This window comes from Mesoplodon densirostris, chromosome 4, assembly GCF_025265405.1.
Source record: "Mesoplodon densirostris isolate mMesDen1 chromosome 4, mMesDen1 primary haplotype, whole genome shotgun sequence".
Taxonomy (NCBI): Eukaryota; Metazoa; Chordata; class Mammalia; order Artiodactyla; family Ziphiidae; genus Mesoplodon; species Mesoplodon densirostris.
This window is the reverse complement of record NC_082664.1, coordinates 124,970,198-124,997,978: the sequence shown is the minus strand read 5'-3', so window position 1 is coordinate 124,997,978 and position 27,781 is coordinate 124,970,198. Positions and strand designations below refer to the sequence as shown.

Here is a 27,781-nt window from a genome sequence, read left to right as displayed (position 1 = left end):
CAGGAAGCCTTCCCTGATTGCTCAGCCCTGCCCTAGCCCTGCCTGACTTAACAGCAGGTGAACAATTCCCAGAGCCGGAGAAAATAGGCCCGGAAGGCTGTCTGCGGGAAAGGAAGTGGGGAGGAGCCAGGCTGGGTCTGACTTTACCGTGCGTGTGTGTGTGCGTGTGTGTGTGTGCGTGTGTGTGTGTGTGTGTGTGTGTGTTGGGGTGACAGTGCAGTGGGGACAGGGAGAGATGAGGGTTTTGGAACTGGTGAATGACATGATCAAGCGAAAATCTAGCAGGCTGCATCTTCTAACTGGCTGTCCCTTGCTACCTTCAGCAGGTACTGGAAGGTGAGAAGCAGGAGTTGGAAGCAGAGCCCAGTGAAGGTGCAGTCCCAGCAGGCAGTGTTTGAATGGTGACCAGGGGAAGGAAGAGGGACAAGAAGCACGGAGGTTTGGTGCAAAGGATGCTCATCAGGCAGTCTGATGACCTGGACTCTGGGCCCACTTTGCCACTAACTTGCGATGTGCCCCGGGGGAGTCACATCCACACTCTCTGGGCTTCTACAGTCCCCGAATCCGCACACTGGACAGACAGACACGAGATCCCTTCTAGTCTCAAAATTCTGTGGGTCCACCCACTTTTAGTCCTGCCCCACATCCAAACTCAATCATTGTTCCCCAAAAGGAGGTGGGAGACTTTATGGGCCAGAGGAGCCCAGGATTCATCGCATTGAGGGACGCCAAAAAGGAAATCTGGGCCGCCGGGCAATTATCCCGGATAATTACTGAAATGCGAAAGTCAATCATGTAGTCTCTTAAAACACACCGGGATCATAAAAACAGCCTCCAGGGCTCAAGGTTTTGGGTTCCAAATGTTGGAGTCTGGCATCTGATGCCTGCCACCTTACAGGACAGCTTGGAGCAGGTATCTCAACACATGTGGTCCTACTGCCTGCTGTGCAATCCTGTGGTTCATAAAAAACCACACCATCCATGATGATCCAAGAGCCACAGCACTGGCCCCATGCAACAGAAGAGCCCTGAGGAGAGTGAAGAGGAAGGCCCAGAGAGCAGAGGGGGTACATCCTGGGCAACCTTCCCAAAATGCTGTTTTGATCATGCCATGTCATGGCCCATCACTCCTTGTCCAAAAGCCTCTAATGGCCAAGGGAGTCAAGTGCCAAATCCAGGGGAGAATTCCCAGCCCCCCGACCATCAATGTCCCCTAAAACCCTGTGCCTCTTTTCAAGTTTGTCCCTGCCTCACCCCTCTGCCAGCCTCCCTGATTGGCAGCAAACACAGTGACACCACCTGGCATTTCTTCCCCACGTTACAGTTTACAAAGTGCTTCCCCAGGCATCACCTCATTGAATCCACAGACAACTGGATCCCACCCCCTGGAAACTGTCCCTGTCCACCTACCAGGGCCCTCAGAGAACCATGGCTCAGTCACAGGATGCCTGGCAGTCTTTCATCCTGTGGTCTCCCCTCCAAACACAGCCTTGCTATGGTCTGAGGTCTTGGTGTCCCCTGCTGGTGCCCTGCCCAGAGGGGCTGGCTAAGTGGTCAAACTGGACCAGGTCACTCAAGAGGAAAGAATGGAGCAGGGGAGGGCAATGGCTCTGACCCCTTAATCACTTTTGGAAGCAAAGCACTCCACTAATTCCACTCTCGGGCAAATCAACAAAACGATACAAAAATGGCTCCCTGGGCCCCCTGTCCCAGCTGCCCTGATACGGCTGATTTGGGTTCCTGAAATCAATTTCAGGGATTTGAGCCCAGCTGGGCTGGGACCACTTGTGGAAATCCCACCAGAGTCCTCGAGTCAGCAGGGTCTAAAAATAGGACACAGCCCAGGGTCTCTGCCGTGGGTCTGGTGTGGATGGTGACAGCTACCCACTCGCCAGGGACCAAGTGGAAGAATGGTCTGCAAAACAGAAGTTAATTCATTTCCTCAGCTTCACCACACAGAGATCCATAGGCCAGCAGTTCACAGCCCCTACCCAGCCCAGGCGAACAGCACAGCCCATCTAAGACACCATGCCTTCAGACTCGGGCTGAGACACTTCCCACAGCTCTCGTATGGGCCCCTGCCAAATTTCCAGTTGGCTTTAGAAAAGCGCTTCAGAGAACTAAAGGATCCCTCATCGCACCTCTAGGGAACCACTGGATCCAGTCCAGCTCCTCAGGCAACTAACAAAGCCAGGTGGAAACCAACACCGTGACTCACCCAAGGTCACACAGTTAGCCCTTTATGGAACCAAACCTTGGGCCATTTCTTAAGCCTCTTAACTTAGGGCCCACACCCCAAAGACACAGGCCTCTCCATGGTGAACTCCTTGAAGCAAGAGGAAACGGAGTAGGAGAAAGAAAACAGCTGTTAGGAAAAGAGCCCCAGGCCTGAACCCAGCCCTCCTCCCCGACCCCTGCCTGCCTCTCCATGCATCCCGGAGGGCTGGCAGGGCAGAAGAGGCCAGGGAGGGCTAAGTGGTCTCAGAGAAGAAACCCTCGACCTTGGCCTCCTTCCCTGCCACCTCTACCAAAATGACAGCCACACTGGCAATGACAGAAGCCGAGCAAACACCATGGCACTGAAGCCCTCGTGTCCAACCACCAATCGGAAACCGCTGATTTGGGCAGAAAAGGGAACCAATCATGCAAAAGAACCTAAAGCTGGGGACTGAAAGTTTTTTCTATCCAAGACCACAAAACAAATTAGCCAAGGGTCACACATAAGAAGGAATTTAATCTCTTGCTCCCTTAGAGAAATGTGACATGTGCAGCTTGCCTTAGTCTGGAAATTAAGTGCTTATGGTAAAAGTATTGGTGATGGAAGCACAGGAAATGCTAAGGAGTAATGTTAGTTCCATATGCTACTAGCTAGAAGGGGGAAAACAGGAGGCAATGGAATGAGAGCAAGGAAGAAAGGGGAGGCGAGGGGCTGCTGGAAGGAGGGGAGAGGGATGGGACATGGAGGGCGGGGGGGACAGATGGACACTGGGAAAAGGACACAGGCAGTCAAAAAGAGGGCAGAAAGGAGAACGTTAAAGGCTCTGTGGGTTTTTCATTACTTCCATAGTTCCACCCTCTTCACCTAGATCTTGGTGATAGAATTTTACCTATATTTACTGTTTTTTAAAATATAGTACACGTGGGCCTCCCTGGTGGCGCAAGTGGTTGAGAGTCCGCCTGCCGATGCAGGGGATACGGGTTCGTGCCCCGGTCTGGGAGGATCCCATATGCCGCGGAGCGGCTGGGCCCGTGAGCCATGGCCGCTGAGCCTGCGCGTCCGGAGCCTGCGCGTCCGGAGCCTGTGCTCCGCAACGGGGGAGGCCACAACAGTGAGAGGCCCGCATACCGCAAAAAAAAAAAATAATAAATAAAATAAAATAAAATATAGTACACGTTGAATTCATTGCTGTTCACAGATTTACAGCTGCTTTAATCTTAAAATGCTAAAAAAAAAAAGACAAAACAAAAACCTTCATGATTCTTGAAGAGTCAGGGAGGGGCTAGATAAATAGAGACGATGTAAAAAAAAAAAGAGCCTAGAGATTTTAGTCTTCATCAGAAGCTCATAAAGGAGGTCCCCGCCAAGGTGGCCAACACACCTCTGGGACAAGGCCGTCCCAGAACACTCTGCTCTGACGGGACCAAACCAGAAACTCCAACACCTGAAGCAGAACAAACCTGAAGAAGGTGACAAGGGTGGGAAGGCTTCTGAAAACCGTGACACTAGAAGAACAATGGAAGGAACTAGTAATGTTTAGGCCAGAGGCGGCAGTGACTCATGATAGCTCTCTCTCTCCAACTATTTGAAGGAGAGTCGTATGCAAATAAAAGTACATTTATTCTGTGTTCTCCAGCAGCTCAAGGAGCTAAGATCAGTGTGCAGGAATTACAAATAGGTAGTTTTCGGCCCAACGTAAAACATAAGAGGATGCTTAAATCTTTACAGCTGTCCCACGAAAGAATGGGCTGTTCTAAGAAAATCTGTGATCCCCCTGTCCCAGTAAGCATACACATTGGAGACTGCTCAGTGACTGTCTGCAAAGAACCGTACATATAAACAGCACTGAACAATTATTAAATGAATTAATAATATTGTATGATGAAGTCCTGCAGAAGAGATGAGCCTTGGGTCTTTTCACCTCTTAAAACGCTATGATTGATTCTTTCCTCTTTAAAGAAGCATTACGTGTTCAGGCCACAGGCCTGATTTACTCATTCAACAATATCAACAGAGTATCTGTCAGATGCTGGGCACCTGTGCTAGGCAGTGACCAAACAGCAGAGACCAAAACTGGGTGCCTAGCCCCCGGGTTTACAATCTAGTGGAGGAGTGAGATAATAAGCCAATAAGTGTATATGTCTATAAACAACATATATAAATGCTACAAAGGGAAAAAGGGCAAAGAACAGAGATCATGACGAGAGAGGACTTTACAAAGCGTACCACGGAAGGCCGATCCAAGCTGAGCTTTCAGTGGGAACTTGAAGCCATGTGAAGAGGGCAGAGGGAACAGCCAGGGCAAAGACCCTGAGCAGGGAACATGCTTGGTCCTTTTGGGGAACAGCTAGGATGACAGGTGGTGGTAATGGAATTTGTGGAAGGGAAGGAAAGGAAGTGGTGGAGTGAGAAAGGGGTGGGGAGAAGGCTCTGTCACACACACTCGTGCACACCCATGGGACGTTCTGCACCTAACTGGTGGCAGAGTGATGGGTTTCCCAAGCAGTGTAAGTCAGAATTGTTTGGACCACAGCAAAGGGGGTAAGACCCAAGACCTGACCACAAGCCTGAGATTTCTCTTGCCTTTCCTTAGAGGAAAAAAGGAGCTTTACTCAGGACTGTGTTCACCCAATGTTTCCCAGTAGAAACGGGCCTCGGCTACACCCCTGGGGAATATCCTATGGCAGAAGGTTTTGCTTATGAGTGTTTGGGTGCATGAGAAATAGACAGAAAATGTGATTTGGTTCCAGGCTTTACCACTTAGGAACTGTGTGGCTTTGGGCAAGACTTCACTGAGACTTAATTTCCTCATCTGTAAAATGAAGAGAAGAATCCCTACCAATCCCACAAAATCTCTGTGGGACCGGACGAGGTAAACCGTGCTGTCCTGGAGGGTACCAGGAGGAATTTTATGAGCAAGTTTCATACCCAAAACTTGGACCCCAGAGAGCAGAGAGGAGGTGTTATGTAGCTGATTCCCCCATACTGCCTTGCACTTAGCTCACAATAAGTGTTTGCTGAACTGAAAAGCATTAAAAATAACCTGGGAAAACATGCTGCCATTTTTCTTTCTTCCTATTAAATTGGAGCACTTTGCCAGAATGCTCCAGAACAGTCTCTCTTTTCTGTAATCCTTCATTAAGGGGAAGAACCAACTGAGTCACATCAGGGCAGGGTGTTCAGAGGATAAAGTCCCAGGAATGGGGACAGGAACTAGGTCCGACCCCGCTGCAGAAGGCTCCTGGCTCTCTGCCTCACCCCAGTCTTTCTCCAACAGCCTGAGCTGATCCAAGTCCAGGCCACCAATGAAAGAAGGGTCTGCAGATCATCCTAGGACAGGGTCAGCAGCTCCTGGAAAAGCCCATGAAAGCCAGAGATACACAATATACACAATATATACACCATGCCATCCACGTGAAGCCTTGATCTAATCCAATCACCTCACTACAGATGGGGAGACTGAAGCCCAGATACATAGACTAGCTAGTCCAAAGCCACTTCTGTTTTCTTTTTAATTTTTTGAATAAGTAACACAATCATTCTCAACATATACAGTTAATTCTCCTTCTCATCCTCTCCAGTAACTATTCCACCCATTAAAAATCCTTCCAGAGTTTGTTTATACATACACAAACAAATTCAGAATCTTATTTTTCGGGATTCCCTGGTGGCGCAGTGGTTAAGAATCCGCCTGCCAATGCAGGGGACACGGGTTCGAGCCCTGGTCTGGGAAGATCCCACATGCCACAGAGCAACTAAGCCCGTGTGCCACAACTACTGAGCCTGTGCTCTAGAGCCTGCGAGCCACAACTACTGAAGCCCACGCGCCTTAGAGCCCCTGCTCTGCAACAAGAGAAGCCACCGCAATGAGAAGTCTGCGCACTGCAAGGAAGAGTAGCCCCCGCTCACTGCAACCAGAGAAAGCCCGCACACAGCAGCAAAGACCCAACACACAGCAAAAAAAAAAAAAAAAAAAAAAAAGAAGAATCTTGTTTTTCTTTTATACCAAATTAACATATTATATATTGATCTTTGCCTTGCCTTTTTTCATGAAGTTTGTATAATATACAGTATGCAAAAACCGTCCTTGTTTCTTATTTGCATTGTGTTCCGTTGTGTGGATGTGCCATCATTTTTCTTAACCAGTCCCTTATTTGATGAGTATTTGAGTTACTTCCAATCTTTTGCTATAACGTTGCAATATAGATAAGCTGGCACATATGTCATTTTGCATTCACCCAGCTTATTAACCAAAGAGCTGGAATCAGACCCCACTTCTGACCTGCAGGGCAGCAGTCATAGACTGGGAGTTCTAGAATCTAATGGGCTCACCACTGTACCTGTGTGAACAAGTTACCTCGCCTCCATCCGTTCACTACTACTACTTAGAACCTACCAAATGCTAGGCACTGCTCCAGGCTCCAAAGATAAAGGTATCCTTGCCTTCTGCCCCCAGAGTGTTCAGTCTGGGATAGACAAGCAGTAGGGACTGCTACAGCACACGGGCAAGTTCAGTGTGCCTTGAAGGCCACCTGACCTCTGTGGGCTTGTTTCCCTGTCTGGTAACAGGGTGGCCAGACCTGCACTGTAGGGGGCGTTCTAAGGGATCAAAACGTAATGCTTGCTAAGTACCTAACACGAAGCAAGGCTCGGAGCAGGTGCTCAACAAGGGATAAGCCTAACTCCTGTCCCAGAAGGGGTCTTACTGATGGCAAGGGCAGCGAGGTGTTCTAGGCAAAACACATGGCACTCACTGCCATGCCCGTTCACAACACTCTGCTTACAGAAGGTTGGAATGCACTATTCATTTCTGAGGCAGCACCCAAGCCCCTAATTACGTCTTAGCCCACTTGTATTGGAGAATGATTTGGCCTTCTCCCATCTTCCAAACCCTCTTTCGTACTGTGAGGTATCCTGGGTACATTTCTCATTTGTGTGCACAAGCCCTCATGTCTGAAGTACATCTGAGCTGTCAGTGGAAACCCAGACATATTTATTAAGACCCTGGCACAGAAAGGCAAGGATAGGCACATGGAAAGTTGATTTTGTTGGGATTTCCCTGACAGTGTAAAATAATCATTTAAAGGAAAAATAAAAAATCTAAAGGAGAAAAATCACTGAACCTCACATTTGTTTACTTTTAAATGTGTTCTATTTCACAATAATACACTTTTAAAAATCTGAAATTCTGGCATCATCTGTTTTGCTTTCCTGGGGGAACAGAGGCAGCAGAGAAAAGAAAGAAATGGAAGTCAGGAGTGTAGAGTATTTCCATATTAACAGCAGCCCTAAAAGTAGCTGAGAGGAGGCAAGAGGTCAAAGTTAAGATGCAAGGTTCCATGCATTGCTCTGAAGCCAATGACCTGGCTTTGCAGCCAGCACAGCTCCTCAGTACTGTGTGACCTTGAGCTAGTTCACTAGCTTTCTGAGCCTCACTTCCCTCATCTGCTAAAGTGGGAATAATCCCATGCATTTTGTAGTGTTTCTGTATAGAATAAATAAGAACAAATGAGTACGTATGTGCCAGACACCACAACAGTTAAAAACAAACAAAACACATACAGAAGATACTACTTTCTCTCCATACTTAGCAAAAAGATGAAAATCTAGTGCCTTTCCTTTAGAAGCTCAAAGCAGAACAGGAGGCATCAAATTACCCAGCCCCCATAATACTGGGAAGCCAGGCTCCTAGCAGGCTGATTAATGAAGTCTTACTTCACCAGAAGCTCCTTTCATATTCATGCAGGACGCCTGCTTCTAGATGAAAACTATCAGCCAATTAAGGCTCATCCCGGTCCTTGGGAGAGGGTGGGTCATGGCTGGATTTGTGATCTGACTTAACTGTGGGTTTCTCTCCCTAAAATAAGCTCCGGGGCCTCTGAGTTCTGCCTTACTATCCTTCATCAGAGGCTCTGGCAGGGTCCCCCTTGCCCACTCAAAGGCACTTGGCCCCCCAAACCAGGTGGGGAGGGCCTGAAAAATCCAGATGGAATCCGAAGAGTACCAATAGGGGTCCTTCAAGAAATTCTGCTATTTCAGAAGGATTGATAGAAATCCCACCGTGAAAGGAAGCGAGAGCCTGTGGTTACCCAAACCGGGCCTCATCTCTGCCGAGACAGGAGCATAACCAGCTCCCGGTGGTGAGGCCGTGCCTGGGGGGCTGACTGGCAGTTACAGATGTGTTCCTGCTCCCCACCCCCCAACACACCAGCCACAAATGAGAAGATAAATCTACTATTGTTGAAGAACGCAATTTGGAAGTACCAATCTTTTAAAGTGCGAGCCTCAAGAGGATGATAAAAGACGTTATGGGACGAAAAGGCAGAGGGTCAGCTGGTCTGGGGAAAGGCATAAGGTTGAGAGCAGAGAGTACTGGCCATTTATAGTTTGTCACTCTTTTGTATCATGTCATTAGCTCATGAATTCTCATCTTAACCTCGCTGGGCCTCAGCTTGCTCCTCAGCAAGATGATTTGTAGGTGCTTCCAAATCAGACATTCTAAGTTGCTAGCTCGGGGGGCCAGAAGTCCAGTGTAGGTTACTTGAGCCTCTGCTCAAATGCCACTGTGTCGGAGAAGCCTTCCTGGATCACCTATCCCCTTTAACACAGCTTTATCTGTCTTCATGGGACCTATCACACCAGCAGTCGTGCCTTTGCTTAACTTATTGATGGTCTCCCTCGACAGAATGGAAGCCCCACATGGGCAGCCCAGATACTGTCCTTGTCCTGTTCACTGCTGTATCCGGAATGTTCAGGAAAGAACCTGACACAGGGCCGGCATTCAATCCATATGTGGAAATGAACGACCCTCCACAGTATTTTCTATCTTCAGAAATCACCCTCACAACTCTGGCTAACATCAGGCACGAGCTGGCCAGCGCTGCTCATCATCAGGGACGTCTATGGCCATAATAAGCCTCCTGGGGCTGGCAAGCCATGCGCCCAATACAAGTCTGGTTTCCAGCACAGTGGGCACCTCAAACCGGGATTCAGACCTCGCTGGAGTCTAAGGCCACAGGTCAAGTTCGGAGGTGCTTTTTCACTCTCACATCTGACCCTCCTGGGTGACCAGTCCTGACAATGACCACACTGGCCACGGGATATGAGGGAAGATTCCTGAGTGTCTACAGAGGCCAGCTGTCTGCCCTGAACCGAGTCCCCCTCGCTTTTAAGAAGCCAGCATTCCATTTCTCCTCCTAGATTGGCTGCTCTACCTCACCCCACACAGCAGCCCCCGGAGGGCCCTACCCTAGAAGCCTCCCCAGACTCCCAGACCACACCTCAACGTACAGACACACCAGCTCTCTTAACCGAGACTCACAAAGGCATGTCTGCAACGGAATCGCAAACTAGATGGGGGCTCAGAGGAGAACCACTCATTATGGCAACAGGCCAACCTCCGCAGAGGCTTCTTCAGGCCTCCCAGACAGCTGGGGAGCTTTACTCAAGTCCACGCCTGCCCACTCTCCCTGGGCTGCACCGGCATACACCCGAATCTCCATGGGGAAAGGGAGACGTGCAGCAGTGCAAGTAACGCCCCGAGTGACTGCAATGGCCTGTTCCTGGCCCTCCATATGGAACAGGCCCCTGTGCCAGAACAGACAGATCCTTCCCACTGGCAGCCAGGCGGGAGGCTGGAGGCCACATGACATCATCACAGCGCCTTCCTGATGCACCCAGCTACAGGGGAGCTGTGCTGGGCTCTGCAAACCGTCAGCGCTGCCCTCCAGCAGTGGGGAATAAAGGGACACTGACTAATCCAAGGAGAGACGGGCCACCATGCACACCCTAAGGAGGTGATCCAAGAATTAGTGGAAAGAGGAACACTGCTGCATGACCTAGAAATCCTGGGGACTTTACATCTCGACATCACCTGGGATGGACATAATTTGCTCCCCTTCCTCCAGTGAGTCAAGGAAGACTTCCTGGAGGAGACCTCTCAGGAGCTGTTTGGATGAAAGATAAAGGCCTGAGCGGGGCAGACCCAGAATTCTGTAACCAGGAGGGGAGTTGAGAGGCAGGAGGGGCTGCTGGCACAGAGCATGCCAGGTAGAGAGCCTCTAACCCCTACCCCACGATGGGAAGGGAGACCCTGGGGCAGGGGATGTCTGCAGCTTGGCTGATGTAGCTCCAGCCCCACCTCAACAAGAAACTGGGGGCTCTGTCCCTTGCTTGGGACGCCTCCTGCCCTCGCCCACCTGCTTGAGCAGCTCCAAGTGAGGCTTCCTTCTGAGGCAGGCAAAGACAGCTCTCCCAAGAAGTATTCCCACCACACACAAGCTCAGACACCGAGCAAGGGCCTTCTTTAGCCGGGCTGGCTCCCCCTCATTCCAACAGCTCAATCAAGCCCAGGCTGGTTAGAATCTACTAATCTTCAGGGGCTGTCCACAACACACACCTGGCATGAACCTTATTTCTTTCAGTCCTGACAACAGCCCCTGGGAAGCAGGTGTTAGTGTTAGTCACCATTTTACAGATGAGGCAACTGAGGCTTAAAAACATAACCTACTAGATATCCTCCACCCACAGGGCTCAGCAGTCCCTGGCACAGCCCAGTACATCTGACTGCTTGGCCCTTTGGTCCCCTCCTTTTCACAAAATGCCCACTGGCCTCAGTCCCCTGGAGATCAACGATGGGCCAAGTCCAGCCTTGCTCAATAAATCCCACTTAGCACTCAGCAGCCTCATGAGATACAAGTAAATGAAAACTCACAAGTGTGATGAGCAGGAATCTGGGCACGTGTGAAATGTGTGTGGCCATGGTGGGTGGGGCTGGTGGGGGGAAACAGTGAGCAGGCCAAGGACGGGGTCCCAGCACCTCAGCAGCTTAAATCCTGCATCCTTTCCAATCTCCTGTTTTCCATGCTCCATTTTCCTCTCTCTTACATCCGCTTAGCTTACTTCTTCCTACCCACTGTGAAGTTCTGCACCCTGCCTCAATGTGGCAGCTTCCAACTTTGCTTTAGAGAACCCCTTTAGAGCATCCTAAAAATACACAGACTGGGCACCACCCTGGGAGACTGACTCGGGAGTTGGGTAGAGCCTGGGAATTTCTCAAAATGCTCCCCTGGTGGTTCTGATACACAGCTGGGGTTGAAATCTGCCTTACCAACCACACACCTTTCCTCCTGCCTATGTGCTGTGTTTATATATATATATATATATATATATATATATATATATATATATATATATATATATATATATGCCTCCCCAGCTCCACCACAGAAACGGGCAGTAAGTACCAGCTTTCTGTAACCCGCTCCCCCATGTTCATATCCCTTGCCCCCCCAGCCCAGGACATAAGTAACTAGATTCAATGAACTCTACCTGCTACAAGGATACTTACGGAGCGTTCCTAAAGCCCCGTGCATCATCCTGGAGGCTGCGCACGCAGCCCATGTCAGTGAAAGTGGGCTCCCCTCACCCTCCCCTCCACAGCCACATCATCTGGGCCTGTTGGTGAGGCCAACAGCTCAGGGGAAAGCTGGTTACATTATGTGGGATGGGTCTCTCCTCAGGATGCATGCCCCTGAAGAAATCTACAATTAATCCCTTTAAATTTACTATAAGGGCTGTGCTTCCCCCCAGCCTCCACTCACTCAGGACTCTCTCTCACTCACTCACGCCTTCTGCAAGAGGCAGCAGAATCCACCGATCCAGACCTTCTGGGCACTTCTGACTGCAGAGTCCTGGCACAACCTTGCTGATGGTGCCCCACAAAAACACACAGGAACACCGGCAGGCTTCTCTCCTCCAGGTTTCCCTCTGGCCCGCACAGATCCTGCCTTTGACTTACTTCCAGCCTGAGGGATAAGCAGGAGAAAGCCTCCTCCCCCCGCTGCAATGACCAGCTGAAGTCTATGGCTGATGGAATCCTCTCATCTCAGGCGCTTCTGGGCTATTCCAAGCATCTTCAGGAGCAGCCCAGGTGTTGGCTTTACTGGACTCCAAGGGACGACCTGAGGGAACTTGGGAGGGTCTGTGCACACAGCCTGACCAGGCAGCACCCAGCTGACATGGGGCAATTTACTGGGGAGCTCAGGCAGACCACTGGGTCTTCCCTGCTTATCAAAGAAGGGCTAAGAATGCTCTCCACTCCTACCCATCAACACCAGGGCGAGGAGGATCTTAATAAGGAAAGGGCAGTTAATAAGGCACAGGCATTTCTTGTATGCCGTGAACTTTTGCAAACAAATTGAAAATAAAATAAGCAACTGACTGGCTCAATCTTAAAAAAACAAACAACCCAATCAAAAAATGGGCATAAGACCTAAAGAGACATTTCTCCAAAGAAGACACACAGATGGCCAAGAAGCACATGAAAAGCTGCTCAACATCAATAATTATTAGAGAAATGCAAATCAAAACTACAATGAGGTATCACCTCACACCATTTAGAATGGGCATCATCAGAAAATCTACAAACAGCAAATGCTGGAGAGGGTGTAGAGAAAAGGGAACCCTCTTGCACTATTGGTGGGAATGTAAACTGACACAGCCACTATGGAGAACAGTATGGAGGTTCTTAAAAAAACTAAAAATAGAATTACCATATGACCCAGAGAAAACCATAATTCAAAAAGACACATGCACCCCAATGTTCATTGCAGCACTATTCACAATAGCCAGGTCACGGAAGCAACCTAAATGCTCATCGACAGACAAATGGATAAAGAAGATGTGGTGTGTGTGTATACACACACACACACACACACACACACACACAAATGGAATATTACTCAGCCATAAAAAGGAACGAAATTGGGTCATCTGTAGAGACGTGGATGGATCTAGAGACTGTCATACAGAGTGAAGTAAGTCAGAAAGAGAAAAACAAATATCATATATTAACGCATATATGTGGAACCTAGAAAAATGGTACAGACAAACCAGTTTGCAGGGCAGAAACAGACACAGATGTAGAGGACAAACGTATGGACACCAAGGAGGGGAAGTGGTGGCGGGAGTGGTGGTGGTGGGGGACTGGGATTGACATATATGTATAAAATAGATAACTAATAAGGACCTGCTGTATAAAAAATAAGTAAAATAAAATTCAAAAAAAAAAAAAAGCAACTGACTGGAGGAGTGGTCTCCTAAGTGGATCATCCCCAGACAATCCACGGGGCTGAAGGAAGAAAACCCTCGGACTTTTAATATTTTTTAACTTAACCTCTTAAATTTTAATTTTTTGGTGTAGTTTTACAATGTACATATTTATAGGCAGTGTATGTGAATAATTCCTAACTAAAGTGAGACACACCGGGGTCAGGGCTCAGGTTCAAATTTTTTACCAACACGGGATATAAAACCCAGAAAAACGTGAAGACCACTAAGCTGAGAAAGTGTGAATCAGCCACCCAGAGGCAGGAGCTCACAGTGACCCTGGGAAAGCTGAGGACACCAAACCACAGTGGTGTTTCGGATGCTTTGTTTCAGTGGCTTCGTGATTGGCTCACCAGACCGTGGGTGATGAAAATGACAAGAACGTGCAAGGACCATGGCTCCTTCACTCAACCAATACTTCTACAATGCCTGGCACATGCCAAGTGCACTGCTGAGCCCAAACTGGTCCCATCAATCATGCAGCCTACCGGCTACATGGGGACAGAGATGCCATTTCAAACACACGCAGGAATGTCTAATTACAAACTGAAGCTCTTTGAAGGAAATTTCTATAAGAGTTTTAGAACAAAAGAAGACCTAGAGCTGAGGAGGGATATCGGATGAAGGAGATCATAAAGATGATTAGATGCTAGGGAAGTAATGGTGGCAGTTCCAGAGTGGAGTAGATTTGAGAGCGTAAACGGTAGTGAGTGAGGCCAGCGCAGTGGGAAAGGGGGGTGAGGAGAAAGATGAGTAAGAGGCAGACCATGCAGGACCCTTGTTGGTCTTATTAAGGCTTTTGGGCTTTATCCTAAGGACAATGGTGTATTTTAAGTACACGATTACACTTGCATTTTGGTAAGATCATTCTGACAAGTTTGAAGCATGGCTTCAAGGGGGGCTTTGTGCAGGGGAAATCGGCTGGATGATATTTTGAAATGACAGGATTTGTGATGGAAAGATCACATGTGTGCATGTGGGGAGGATGGAGGAGGTTGCAGAGGCCATGGGTTCCCATTGGACATGCTGAACGTGGGGTGCTCTGGGGACACTCGGGGGGAGACACTAGGTGCGTCCTGAGCTCAGTCAAGAGGTCAGGCCGGAGATGTTAACAGTAAACGTCAGACCCCAGGCACCACAAAGCACCTGCAGTTGTCAGTGAGGAAGAACAAGATTTTGTGGGGAGGGAATACAGAACAAGAGAGAGCTCAGGGCCTGGGCTTGACTGAGTCCGATACTTCATGGCTGCAGAGACAAGAGCCAAAGAACCGCAGAAACTGAGGAGTGGTCACAGCCGTAGGAGAAATACCGGAGAAAGGGGGAGGTAATGGGGAATGTATCTCATGAAGGTCAAGGGTGGGGATACAGTACTGCTGCTGAGGAGTCATGTAAAAAGAAGACAGTGAGGGCTGCTGGGATTTGGGGAGCTGCTTAGGAAGCTGAGGAGGCTGAGGTGTGAGAGAAGTGAGGGAAGGGAGAAGGTGGTTAGACAATTCAGGAAGTTTGAATGTAAAAGGGGAGAGATGGCCAGTTGCTAGAGTGAGATAGGAGATCAAGGGACATTTCCTGTCTGCTTTAGGATGGGAGAAACACCCCAAGCTTGAGAAGGATCCAAAGGAGAGTAGCTAGGTGCCCAGGAGGAAAAAGGTAACTGAAAGGCAGGCGCAGGTAAGACCCAAAGGACAGCTGAGCTGGGCACAGGTTTGGTCTAGGAATTTCTTAGGAAACCAGGAAGTTTCCATTTTCTCTGTGAGGGGAAGGTCGTTGGCTGGGAGGGAGGGGGCGGAGGGTTGGTGGGCAGTTTGAGGAGTAGAATCTGAATTACTCGCTTTAGGTAGTGACCAGGTGTTGCCCAGGAAAAGGGAGAGTCATGTTATTACCCTCAGCAGAAACTACCTTAGAATCCAGTGCTGGGGCTGTTCCATGTTTAGATGCTAGAGCTACACTCATTAGATGGAGAAACAACACATTCACTGTTGAATTGCTTGTGGGGAAAAACAACTGGCAAGTTTGAATCTCTAGCTTCTAACCTCTTTCCCCACTGAAACAAATGTTACTTTTTGATATAATGTGTCTGTTGATAATGTAAACTTTTTTTTTTAAGTGAATGCCAACTGTGGTGTTCTAGGAACAGACCATAATAACAATGACATCTAATGTTTATCGAGCCCTTACTTTGTGCCAGACTGTGTGGTAGGCACTATTACATTGTCATTTTACAAAGACAAGGGGGGGGCAGTGAGGGTAGAGAGAAGGGGGTGGAGGAACATGCTTGGCGGAGGGCTGCTGGCACAACCAGGAGACTTGGAAGGCATCCATCCGGGCAGGAATTTAGGATAATGATTCCATAATGCTGTGAGAAGGTCTGGGTTGGGAAAGGGCTAGGAGAGCAGCTTGAGAACATAGGACCCTCCTGCTTCAATGCAGGAGGAATCACTACTGACCCTCGGTGGAGAGTTTTTACAAAGCTGCAAATGGCATTCCCGCATTCCTCCAAATCAAACCACAAAACATTTGAGTGTGAGGGAAGGAACATTTATATTCATCTTTTAATGTCTTTCAAACATTAACAAGTAATGAAATCAATTTATGGGTCAAAGCCAGCATTTTTTAATGAATATAAAAGTGTTTTATTCACAGTAAGGGAGTGTACTGTCAGTTTTTCAGATAACCTGTGTATGTATCAATATATACATACTGTGTAGTGGTGTAAAACATATTTCTTAGTATAGGAACAAAAAGTTTGAAAGTCACTGATCTCACTCAACACTCCCATTTTAGAGTGGAGAAAACAGAGGCCCAAAGAGGCCAAACAACTCTCCAAGTTAGTTAATAGCAAGGCTGAGAAGAGCACCCAAGTCTCTAATAGTTCTCTGGTAATTTCCTCACCAAACCGGAATCTCCAAACGCAAATCCCTCTGGGAAAGATAGCCCAGACTTTAATCCACATTAGAGTAAGTGATAGTGGGGTTAAGTAAACTCATTTTTTAGATCTGCCACCTGGAGCAAGTTTTGGTAAAAGAAGGCAACAGATGTGTGCACCAGGGTATCTGTGAAGCTGAAACAAAATAAATTTGAGTGAAAACACAGGGGTTTCAGGGTGTGGCCCAGGAGGCACTCGATGGGGCCCAGTGCCAGTGAACAAAGACATCTTATCTTGTTTTACAGGCTTCGTGTTAACAAATGTCATCAGGACAACTGGTTCGATGCAGGGAGGCTGCTTCCATGTCTGGGAAGGGGGCCCAGACCAACGGTGGCTTTGTTCATCTAGCTTCAACCCAGTTTATTAAATGAGAAGTTCGGAATAACAGATGCCTTCACAAGTCTCCATCCCTGCCAGACTCCATCTCTTTAATGAAAACATCATTGTTGAGTATTTATCATTTGTCATATAATTATATTTCAATGTAATATAAGATTCAGACTCAGGTCACTATTTCTCTACTTTGCTTGTGGGAGGAAGGCAGTGGTGATAGGGGACCGGGGGAGGGTACTTCCTAGGAGACTAGAGCACTAGCTAGAATAGGGGGTGGACAGGTCAAAATGTGTGTGTTGCAGGGGAGTGCATAGTAGCGAACATCTGTAAGGGAGTCCCCCCTCTGGACACCAGAGTAATGAGTCTCCTCTTCACCAAGTCATAATCAGGCTCAACAACTGGGCTAAGCTCATTCGACCAGGGCTCATGACCACTCAGCAACAGGCTCTCTGCTCCTTTCCTAAGGGATACACCAGAGTAGAGGGCAGGCACCGTGGTAACGAGACATCTGAGCATCCTACACAATCTCCATAAAAGGTCCCCAACAGCCCTGAGGTTTTTTATTTCAATGTGGTAAAATTAATATAAAATGAAGCTCTAGACGACCAGCCCCCAAAGCTCAATCAAGGTGCCTGTATTACCTTGAGAGGCTGGTGGTGCAGCAGCGGCCCAGAGAGGGAACTGGGTCTGCAGTTTGCTGTCCTTAAAGTACAGGCCACAGTTATGGGGACTGGGATTCACCCTCTTGGATTTATCGCCTCCTCCCGTGGCCTGGCCAATTTTCTATCCATTCCTTCCGCTTATTAGCTCAGGCACAAGAGGCTAGAGAGGTAGAAAGAAGGGCTCTGGAACTCAAAGCCACTTTGCTGCTAGTACATTCCCCAGGCAACATGCACAGTGGAAGAGCAGCAGGCCCAAACTAGAGATTCTAGGATTATCTGTGCTTTTCAGTGATCTGTGCTCTGAAGTTCTGATGTCAGCCACCAGGTACACAGCTGCTGCACCTTCCAGACCTCAAAGCTCAAACCGTTGCAGTTCAAAGCTCCTTTTCTCTAGCTCTGAGAAGACATCTAAAACTTAAGGGTAACCATTTAACTACAAGGTATGCAAAAACCTTTTGAAATATCCTGAATATGCAAGATGAAGAATTTCGGTTGGTAACACAGAATAACTTCTGGATAGAAGGGATGCTCAATTTTACACCAGCAACAAGTACGATTTTTCTTCTTATGGATGTTCGTGGATTGAGGCTGATTTCCACCAGACATCAACTAGATAAAAGGCACATGTAAAAGGACTTGGAAAGACCCCTAAGGCACCACCCAGAAAAAAGGCTTCTTACACGCTTAATAAAAAATTTAATAATTAAAAAAATTTAAAAACTGAGATCCCAAAGTCCTTCCTCACAATCTATTAAACTAGGGATTACCGAACTTTTTCTGTAAGGGGCAAGATAGTAAACTTTACCTAAAGGCAAAACTGACAATACTACATAGGCACTTTTATAATGAAAGAAAACAAATTTCCACAATTCTTTTATTGATAAAATTCAAAACATATAATGAGCACAATTTTTTTCCTAATAAACATCCAAGGAAACAAGTATAATTCTTTGCAGGGGGGAAAGGGAGACAACATTTCACTTAACTGGTATTCAGTGTTCCACATCATCAAACTGATTGCAGTGTTTACATGTACAAATCATTCTTAGCTCGTGATACAAAAACAGGCAGTTCACCCAAAATTTGGCAATGCCTGTGCTAAACCAATGTCCAGGGGTGGAGCCAGGAATCTGCATTCTACATGCACCCGGATGATTCTGGTGATGGGCCACATTTGGGACCCAACAGACTATACAATTTTCAAAGTCCTTACTGTCTAACTAAGGACCTCCGGTTTTACAGTGGGAGGAGAACCCAACTCTGCTGCTTACCAGCTGTTTGACCTACTCTCCCAGCCTGGATGATTCACCCTCACAACAAAGGATGTCACCCTGCTTGGCCTATCCTTAAGGAGTTGTTGGAGGATTAAGTGAGATGATCCATGAAGTGTTATTAGTAAACTAGGTCCTGGAAACCAAGGACATGCCAATTCTGTTCAGCTTTCTGTCTGAAAATAAAAGTGGGAAATGCATTACACGCATGATCCCACACACACCACTGCCTGAGGGGCTCCTGCTTATCTTCTCATTCCTCAAAATGTGTCCTCCAGCACCTAAAAGGCCAGATTCTAACCAGATGTGATGTGCTAACCCAAACTAGGGAAGTGTATGTATGGCCTCCCCCTTAAAACTGACAAGCCAGAGAGCCTCTGATCCTGACCACCCACCTCAGTATCTTCAACCAGGAGGCTGTCCAGTCTTCTAACTCTCTCATAAGGTGGCAATATTTCAAAGCCAAGGAAGAAAAAGCTCTTCCCCACAGTCTCTTACAAGTAAGGGTATTTCAGAGGAGGGAGTATAGAGGTTGAGTATGCAGATTGGCTGTGATAACATCTTTATGCCTCGATTTCCTGTGTTAATATAAGGATTATAATAGTACCTGCCTCCTAGTGCTGCTGTGGGGACTAAATTAACTGATATGTGTAATCCACTTAAAACTGTACCAGGCATAGCATGGGTGCTATACAAGCATCAGCTATTATTACTGTTGTTCTCTAAACCCTAGAAATGCCCAAAGTTGTGCTGCATCACACCCCCCTATCTCTCTGAGAATAACACTATCACATACTGAGCACCTGAGGGCCAGATCAAGCCAGTTTTGTCACTGATTCATTAAATAGGATTATTCCCATTTTACAGGTGAGGAAACCAAGGATCAAAGAGGTAGGTTAAGTTAACTGGCCTGAGATCACAGGGGCAGGTTAACTTATCTTACCTCTGTGACACGAGGAATTTACATTTAGGCCTGTGTGGTTCTACTACCCAGCTCCCCCGTGAAGCCCTCAGGCTCAAAACTACCATAAGCAGCAGCAATCCAGTACCAAACCATGTCCATACAGAACTCATGCTCAATTTTCTGCCTCTGGATCCCTGGTAGGCTTGCATAAACTGGAGTTAATATCAGCCTATTTGAACCCAATTAGGCAGTAAGTCAGTCTGGAAAACATGATGTGACGTATTCCAAAGGTCAAAGTTAAACCTGGCTTCCTGGGCAGCCTTGGCCGGGCACTGCCATGAAAGCTGGTCTCCATGCAGACGTCTACCAAAGTTTAACCAGTGAGGTGCTTAACCAGCATGGATATCAGCTTTTAAAAAGTCTCAGAGAGATGCCGGCGACGCGATGCCTTGCCTGGCTCACAGTCAACAGCCAGAGAAAGGCAGTTAGAAAAAAAAAAAAAAAAAAGACATCATTTACTTTTTAAAAAGCAACGCCTTATTCCCTAATCTTTTCAGTTTAGGGTTACATTTACTACTGTGGCTGCCTTCCCCTGGGCAAAAATAAAAGGGGGAGGGGCAGAGGAAGAGCAAGGGGGCCTCCCCTAGCAGCCAGCAGGGCGCTGCAACACCCACCTGAAACACCGAGCGCGACCTACCTTCCCGGAGAGCCCAGCCCCGGAGGGCGTTTCCCCAACGCATCAACTCGTCCCTCCCGGCTAAGCGGCCGCTGTCCTCGGCTTCAGTCAGGGCCGCTAGAGTCGCGTGCGCCACCCCCAAAAGAAACCTCATGTTTAATTTCTCCTCCCACCCTCCTATCAGTTCCGTAGAAAGAGCAAACACCAGGGCGATCCGTTCGTCTTTAGGGCCACACTGAACTACGTCTAAAACGCCTGCAGGAGGAAGGACGAAATACTGGCGAGAAGAGGGGCGGGGGAGGCAGGGAGCGCGCTGGGGGGTGGGGGGAGCACTCGCCGGGAGGATCGTCGCCCTCCCAGAGCAACGGACGCCGCAACGCTCCAGCAGAGCCTCAGGCCGTTGGCAAGGGGCGGGGACCCCCATCGGGGCCCAGAGCACAACTGGGGGTCCCTGGAGCCCGCTCCCCCTGCTGCCTCCACGTCCGGGGCCGTCGGGGCGATGGCGCAAGTCTGCGCCCCCCCCCCCCCCCAGGGACAACAGCCACGGTGACAAAATGGCAGCCTGGCGCCCGGCAGTCGTGCCACAGGCGAGCAGGGCCCCGGCGGCCGCCCCTGCCCCCCAGTAACGCCTCGGCGCCCTTCGGGCTCGGCCTCCGGCAGGCCTGGCCGTTACAAAAACAATAATAATAAATAAAACACCTCGAGCTCCAAAACAGCTCGGGTAGCCAAAAGGCCCGCCCGGGGCCAGCCCGGCGCGCCCGCGCCCCGACCCGCGCGCGCGAGGCCCGGCCGCCGGGTCGCCCGGCCGCCGGCCCGCGCCCTGCGCCGCATGGAGCCCGGCGCCCGCATTAGGAGCCCCGCGCTCGGCGCCGGCCGCGCCATGGGGGAGGGGAGGGGCGGGCCGCGCGAGACCCGGGAAACATGGCTGCTTGTCCTATTTCGGCGTCGCGGCGTGGCCACCAGCCCCCGGATCAGAGTTGGGAGAGGCTCCGAAGGTGGGTGTGTGGGGGCCCTGGGGGGAGCACGGCAGGGAGGGGTGCAGGGGGCGCTCTCTGGGAGCTGTTTATCTTAAGAACGTTTAAAAAACCGAGTTTCTCCTCCCTCACCCCTTTTGTCCCTCATTAGCTAGCTTTCTCCCTCTCCTCCGCAAACGGACAGAAAGTGCCCCCTCCACCCCCACCCGCGCCCCACCCCGCCTCAAGGTAGGGGGCAGGCGTGTGGGCCGGGAGACTCGAAGGCGAGGGGGCGTAAGCGTGAGAAATCGCTCCCAGTTCGGCGCGGCGCGCTCCCCTCCCCCAGCACACACTCGGGAAGTTTAAAGAGCCGGTTCGACCCGCTTTCGATCTCGCTCCCAGTTGGCCAGCAGCGGTGATAGGGTTGGCCGGGCGAACCGCGCCTCCACACCCTGCCGCCGCGACCCCGGCCCCCTACTTGGCGCCCTTCCCCCTCCGCACGGGGGGCTTCCGGAAAGTACGCGGGAAGCCCGCGGCTCCGGCCCCCTCCCCCATCACCACACCCAGCCCCCCAATCCTCTGGCTCGGGGTCCAAGCTGGGATGAAACCGGCCAGAGAAAGGCAAACCGCCGGCAAATTGTTCGCGGAAACTCCACCGTCCTCCGGCGGGCAACCCCTCCCCTCCCTCCGCCACCCCCTCCCCGCCCTGCGCGCCATAAGGCATTGCACGTCTACAGTCCACAGCTGCGTTATGATGGGGGGGCACAAAAAGGATCTTGTTTTCAAAAGTCTCACTCAGGTTTGGGGGAGGAAGTAGAGAAAAGAGGAAGCAAGGCCTGCCTGCGCCAGGAATTCGGGTTTTAACGGGCTGGAGGGGCGACAGGTCAGCGCACAGTGCTACCCCAAACTCCCAACTCTGTGGAACCCTGGCCACCGGGTCTGGGGTGAGGGGTCCTCCCGCCCGCGCTCCGCTGGTCCCCGGAGGGGCCACGAGAGGAGTCAGCCAGCGTCTCCGCCCCAGACCCGGGGTCTCCTCCGCTGAGCCTCCAACTCACATAAAACAGTGTTTGAAAGCGAGAGGGAGACAAATAAAAACGGGCGTTCGAGTAACCCACCCTCACCTTTCCCCTCCTCAGGGGTAAGCTTTTGCCCGAGCCTCCCAGTTCCCATCGGTGTAAGTTTCCTCCGGCCGTACTCCCGCTACTGCCCAATCAATAAAGGCGACGGGAAGGCAAACTCCCATCCCGGAGCTGCGTGTCTGCTAAGCCCGCATAAATCTGGACCCAGCCAATACCCACCACAGGCACCAGCTCTGGGCAGCTCGCGTCCTGACAAAGTTTCCCGGGCCCATTTATTAACTGGGCGCCGAATGGCTGCCAAGGAGCCCACCCTAGAGAAAGACGGGCCGGGGGTCGGGGCCGGGGGGCGCCAGGGCTCAAAGGCTAGCATCTTAGGGAGGCCGGGAGGAGCAGGGGCGAGGGGGGACCGGGACGTAGCCTTTGGGTAACTTGCAGTAGCGATCGCGCGAGGTGGGGAGGCGCGGGGATTATCTGTGCCTTTGCACGTTCGAAAATCCCTCCCCCCGTCTTCCAATTTATCCTCCCTTCGGAAGGAAAGGAAGAAACATCAGCATCTGGCCCGAAGGTGGGGTGGAAAGAGTGAGGGAGAAAGAGGAGGAGAGGAAGGGAGGCAGAGAAAGGGAGGGAGGGAGAGAAAGGGCGCGTTCACGAACACTACAAAGTTACAAATATGGCTCCCCCGTCTCTCGCCTCATCACTGCAAAGAAATGAAGACGCACTTTAAACTCGAGCCATTCCCAACTCCACTGCAGCCCCCTCCCCACGCGCTCTCCCCAGGGGCCTCGGCCCACATTTATCAGAAACTAAACCGGACTCGCGAAGCCCAAAACTTATTGTGTGTGTGCGAGCGAGCGAGCGAGCGAGAGAGAAAGGGAGGGGGAAGGCGCGGGAGGGGGGCGGAAGGGGGGATTCATTTATAAAATATAAAACCCCCTTTTTCTGTTGTTAAATCTAGGAGGCAGCCCCTCTCCTCCTCCTCTCTTGTTAATCTTTCCCTCAGACGGAGTCACGGGAGCAGCGAGCTCAAAGGGTTATTTTGCCTCATTCTCTCCGACCCAAACGCGTGCGCCCGCTGGCCCCCGATGGGTGCACACTCTCGCACCCACACTCGCACACGCGGGAGCACACGCACAGGTAGTCACACACCAAGGGCAGCGGCGGCGGCAGCCGGAACATGCTCGGATGGCACTGCAACCCCCCAACCTTGCAATTCATTTGCAGTCCGACCCCCAAACCCACATCTCCCGGGCGCCCCCCTCAAAAAAAAGTGCCTCCCCCCAACGCACACACACACACACACACACACACAAAGTAGGAGAATGGACCGACAGAGATATTTTTGGCAAATGCTCACATCAGAGGGCGTCCTGTTCCGCAGCTCTAAATGAATCCGTTTGTCCATGTCCATCTCTCGCGCTCTCTCTCTGCAGAGGCTCCCGCGCCGGCGGAATTCAATCAATAAACCCCGAACCCACGGCCGCGCGTTTTAGGACTTTGAAGGCTCAACCAGCTCCGCTCGGTTCTCGAGCCCCCAGCACCCGCGGCGCACACTAACCTGATCACCGTGGAGGCGGGATTGGCAGCCGGGAAGAGTGGCAACAGGCATAGCCAATCGCCGCCGAGGGTCTCCGGGCAACAGCGAATGGTGGCGGAGGCGGGGGGGAAGGGACCAATGGGCGGGCTGCGCAGCCGGCCAGGGAGGCTCAGCCATTTGGTTGTGGTGCCGGAGACGGACCCCTTTAGATTTCGGGGCGGCTGAGGAGCGCGGCGGCAGCTCGGCGGCTGAGCAAGGGGGGTGGGCGGAATGTAGGGGGAAGGGAAGGTGACTGTGCCTGGAGGGCCGAGCCGCCCGGCCTCGCCAGCCCGCCGCCGCCTCAGCGTTTGGCCGGGGGCGGGGCTGCAGGTGCGTTATACGAAAGGGAGGGGCGCGGCCGGAGGGGCAGGGGGTCGGGGTCCTCGCCGGGCCATGGGCTTCGTGGGGTTGCCCCGGGCCTGACCGCGCCGCACGACCGGGTTGTGGAAAGAGGCAGACGGCGAGAGGTCTGGGGGCCGCGGACTGCCCGGCGGGCGGGCGGATGAAAGGCCTGGAAAGAGGGGAGGGGTCAAGGGAGCGGTGGGGGGAGGGGCTGGTCATTTTCTGGGTCCAGCGGGCAGAGCTAGTGGAGCGTGGCTGCTGCTCCCCATCTCCTCTGCGGGTTCCCACCCCCGGGCTGCGGCTCACAGCCCGCGCGCCCCTTCGCCTCCCGCCTCGTCGTAGTCCAGCCGTGGCCATCGCAGCCCCTTGAATACATAAGTAAATAAATAGCAAGATGTGTCCACTTCTGGATGACTTGCCTTGCGGTCTCGACCCTCTCCATGGTGAGGCATTTCAGTTTGCATGTCAGCTTGGAAGGAGTGATCACCAAGAGGCACCCGGGGTTTTGTTTAATCAATAAATGAGTGAAGACCATGGACTAAGAATTGATGCTGGATATATTGAATATTTTAAAAAATGGAAAGGGAAGGTGCTAGTAACTCCTGGTTTTCTGGACCGAACATAATTTATGGGCTTTATAGACCTAGTGAAAGAAAACGGCGCACAGTTTATTTTAGTTGTCCACCTGAGTCATTTGGTTCAATCTGGGCTGCCAAAGAGGCTCTATTTGGAGCACTTTCTCCAAGTTTTACGGTTTGCTTGCTTTCGGTTTTTTGAATCACATGAGTTGTAAGAGACCTTAAAGCCTTAATTCCCACTTGGTTAACAACGTCTTATGTCCAGTTCTAGGACAGTGTTGTGTACTACGTTGGCTTCCTATGTCTGTTAACAAATCATGGGGATTGTTGTCAACAGGACAGATACACCTCCACACAACTGTTTTTCGATTCTTTTATTTCTACACGTCTACACTCTTCCTCATGCACTCCAAGGTAGTTCTTTTGCATACATTGTGTTTATTTTTCAGGGACATGGGTTCAAGGGAGAGATAAACCAATATGTATGTTGTAAGTTTGAAATATTGTTACATAACACCAATACAGTTTCATTCTTGAGCATACAAAATTTAGGAGGAAATAAAAAGTGACAGAATGTAAATAAAAGGCACATACAGAATGCTTACACTGGGGAAGAAACTGTAGTAACTTTAATATTGTAACCCGATGGATTGCAAATGTGAAATCCTGCAACTAAGCATTTTACTCAGTAAATTCTTTCAGACAAAATATTAAGTGGAATTGGAAAAGTGATCATGTATACTCTTTGAGTAGCTGTGAAGTGAAAAATAAAAATAGAAAGCCATTGTTTTATTTCATCTGTGTATAAATAGTATGGGGTAATTTATTTGACTTGTTGCCTTAGCTGACATCAGTCTTCCTCAGTTTTGTTAATCTTATTGAGGTCAATTTGTGTAGCTGGAATTTATTCTTTTTAAAATTGGCTTCGTTATAAAACATACAGGGACCCCAAATTTCCTCTCTACCAGAGTCAGCTGTTATTTCTGGATATGGTATTTAAGGTTGTTTCAAAACAGAGCTCTTCATCAAACATTTAGCCAATATGATGGCTAGAATCTATATAGCACAGGAGTCCTGAAGTTTATGTTCTCTCTGGTGGTAAATGCTCATCTTCAATTTAAAATTTTAACCACAACTAAGTCCACGCCGCTAGCAATGTGATATGGCACGGTACCTTTCCAGAGAAGTAATCCTTTAAAAGCCAACCAATCAAATGCAGAGATAGCCCCCATCCAGCTCTGCTAAAGGGAAGCAAATAGCTCATTTTATCGTACAAAGACTGGAGAGGATGACTTGGAAGCCCAACCCCCCCCCCCCGTTAGAAAATGTACAGGAACAAATTAGAATGGAAAAAGTCATGACTTGATTACTACTCAAAATATTAAACTTAACGGTTGTTTTTAGATAACAGCTTTTGTACTGGTTTTAGAAAATTGAAAGAAGGCTTCACTGGATGTCAATCATTACAGAAGCTGAAATATCCAAAAAGTGTATTTAGCCAATTGAATACTTAACTTCCCATCTTTCCAACATACTTTGAAAGAAGAGATTTTTCTCTCACTCTCACAAATAGATTTCTTTGTAGTTTATTTCTCAGAAAATTTTAGTGATTTTGATTTTTGTTATTATCAAAAGGAAATAGGAATATAGCTCAGCCAAAGCTGAGCCATTTGCCCCAGGCTACTTAACCAAACATCCAAACAAACAACAAACACTGCCCTTACAGTCCCTATTTTACAGAGTTGTTTCTTAAATTGCACTTAATTGCATATTATAGGAAATAAATGCCCTTGAATGTCTCTGAAAATCAGACATATAGTAAGAAAAGAAGCCCCATATCAAGGAATATGGGCTGAATTTTGAGGTGGAGTGGGAAGAGGATGAGTTCCTAACTCCTGAGAGAGTCTACAATGGGAGTTAGGTTATGAAAGATGTAGAGTCTGTAACTTGCAGAACTGGATTTGGTTCACACTGAGAAGAATAAATGAGATACAGTTCAAAGGTTTGAGCCCCTAGGGAGAAAGATGGCCTTCAAGTAAGGAGAGATATCTTCCTGCCTTACAGAATATTTTCCTTCAAGAACCATTCCAAACAAACGAGCAGCCCATCTTATTCTTTAAAGGTATGAGCAATGGGTGTCCTTAGCCTCTTGATACATTTTGGAAAACACTGTTTTATAAATAACCCACATTGATGTTGCTGCCATTTTAAATTATTTGCCCTTGTTTGGTCTCTAAAGATGGAGACCCTCTGGTTAGCATCCTTTTATGAGTCAAGTTAATGTATTCACAAGTTCAGCTTTTTGTTCTTCAGCTTGAATCACATACACTGGAACCTGGCCATGGTACTTTTTCACCTACATCATGGTTCTGCTGCCTGGACCCCAAAAGACAATGATATGGAAAGACTCCAGCTTAATTATGTTCTCTTTTGTCTTTCTATATAAATAGCTTTTAGAAATGTAGATTATTCTTTTTTTTCCTCTTGTTTTTTAAAAATGTAGATTGTTCTTTTGAAATTCGTAGTAACGAATGTGAAGACTACTGCATTTTGGTTTGAATAGCAAAGGCATGTTGAGGTCCAGGATTTAAAAAGTTAACCATTCTTAATTCTTTTGCTTAATAAAGCATTGGATGACTTTATCTTTCAAATTATTGAATAGTTACCTTATCAATGCATTGATCATGGAGAAAAAGCAATGTCATTATGAAATATATAGTGAAAATAGTCATTATATGTGATTTTTAAAATTAATAGTAAAAATCATAAAAGCAGCTTAAAGATAGCTTATAGATAGAAAAATACCTATCATCTACACACTTGTTAGAAACTCACTAGAAATTTTGTGAGTCTGTCTCTTAAATATATTTATTAAGGGTAATTTGGGGGTAGCAATAAGAGGAAAGTTTGTATACCACTCACCAGGAAGAAAACCATAGCTATAATCTCTTATTTTTAGTAGTAATTATGGCTATAAAGGAAAAAAAATAGATGCCTTAAAGACAAATAGTGGGATGAGGAGCCATAGAATAAGACTGACTGAGGACAACCTAGGTTGAAAAAATAGAAATGCAATTAATTTAGAATCTACTAATTCATTTTAATCTATCTGGGGTTGAAGTTTACCTCTATGAAGAAAAGAGTACTAAAGTCTATTAAG

The 27,781-nt window shown here is 48.9% G+C and overlaps 1 protein-coding gene across 1 annotated transcript in view; it reads right to left on the bottom strand.

Annotated features, from left to right (window-relative positions):
• The window catches only part of ANP32A (acidic nuclear phosphoprotein 32 family member A), a 38,444-nt gene extending 14,750 nt beyond the window's left edge, over positions 1-23,694 (bottom strand). The window contains exon 1 of the mRNA XM_060097099.1: positions 23,483-23,694. Coding sequence (XP_059953082.1) covers positions 23,483-23,536 — 54 coding nt within the window. The 5' untranslated portion in view covers positions 23,537-23,694. The remainder of the gene's footprint in view (positions 1-23,482) is intronic.
• Positions 23,695-27,781: the final 4,087 nt, after the last annotated feature.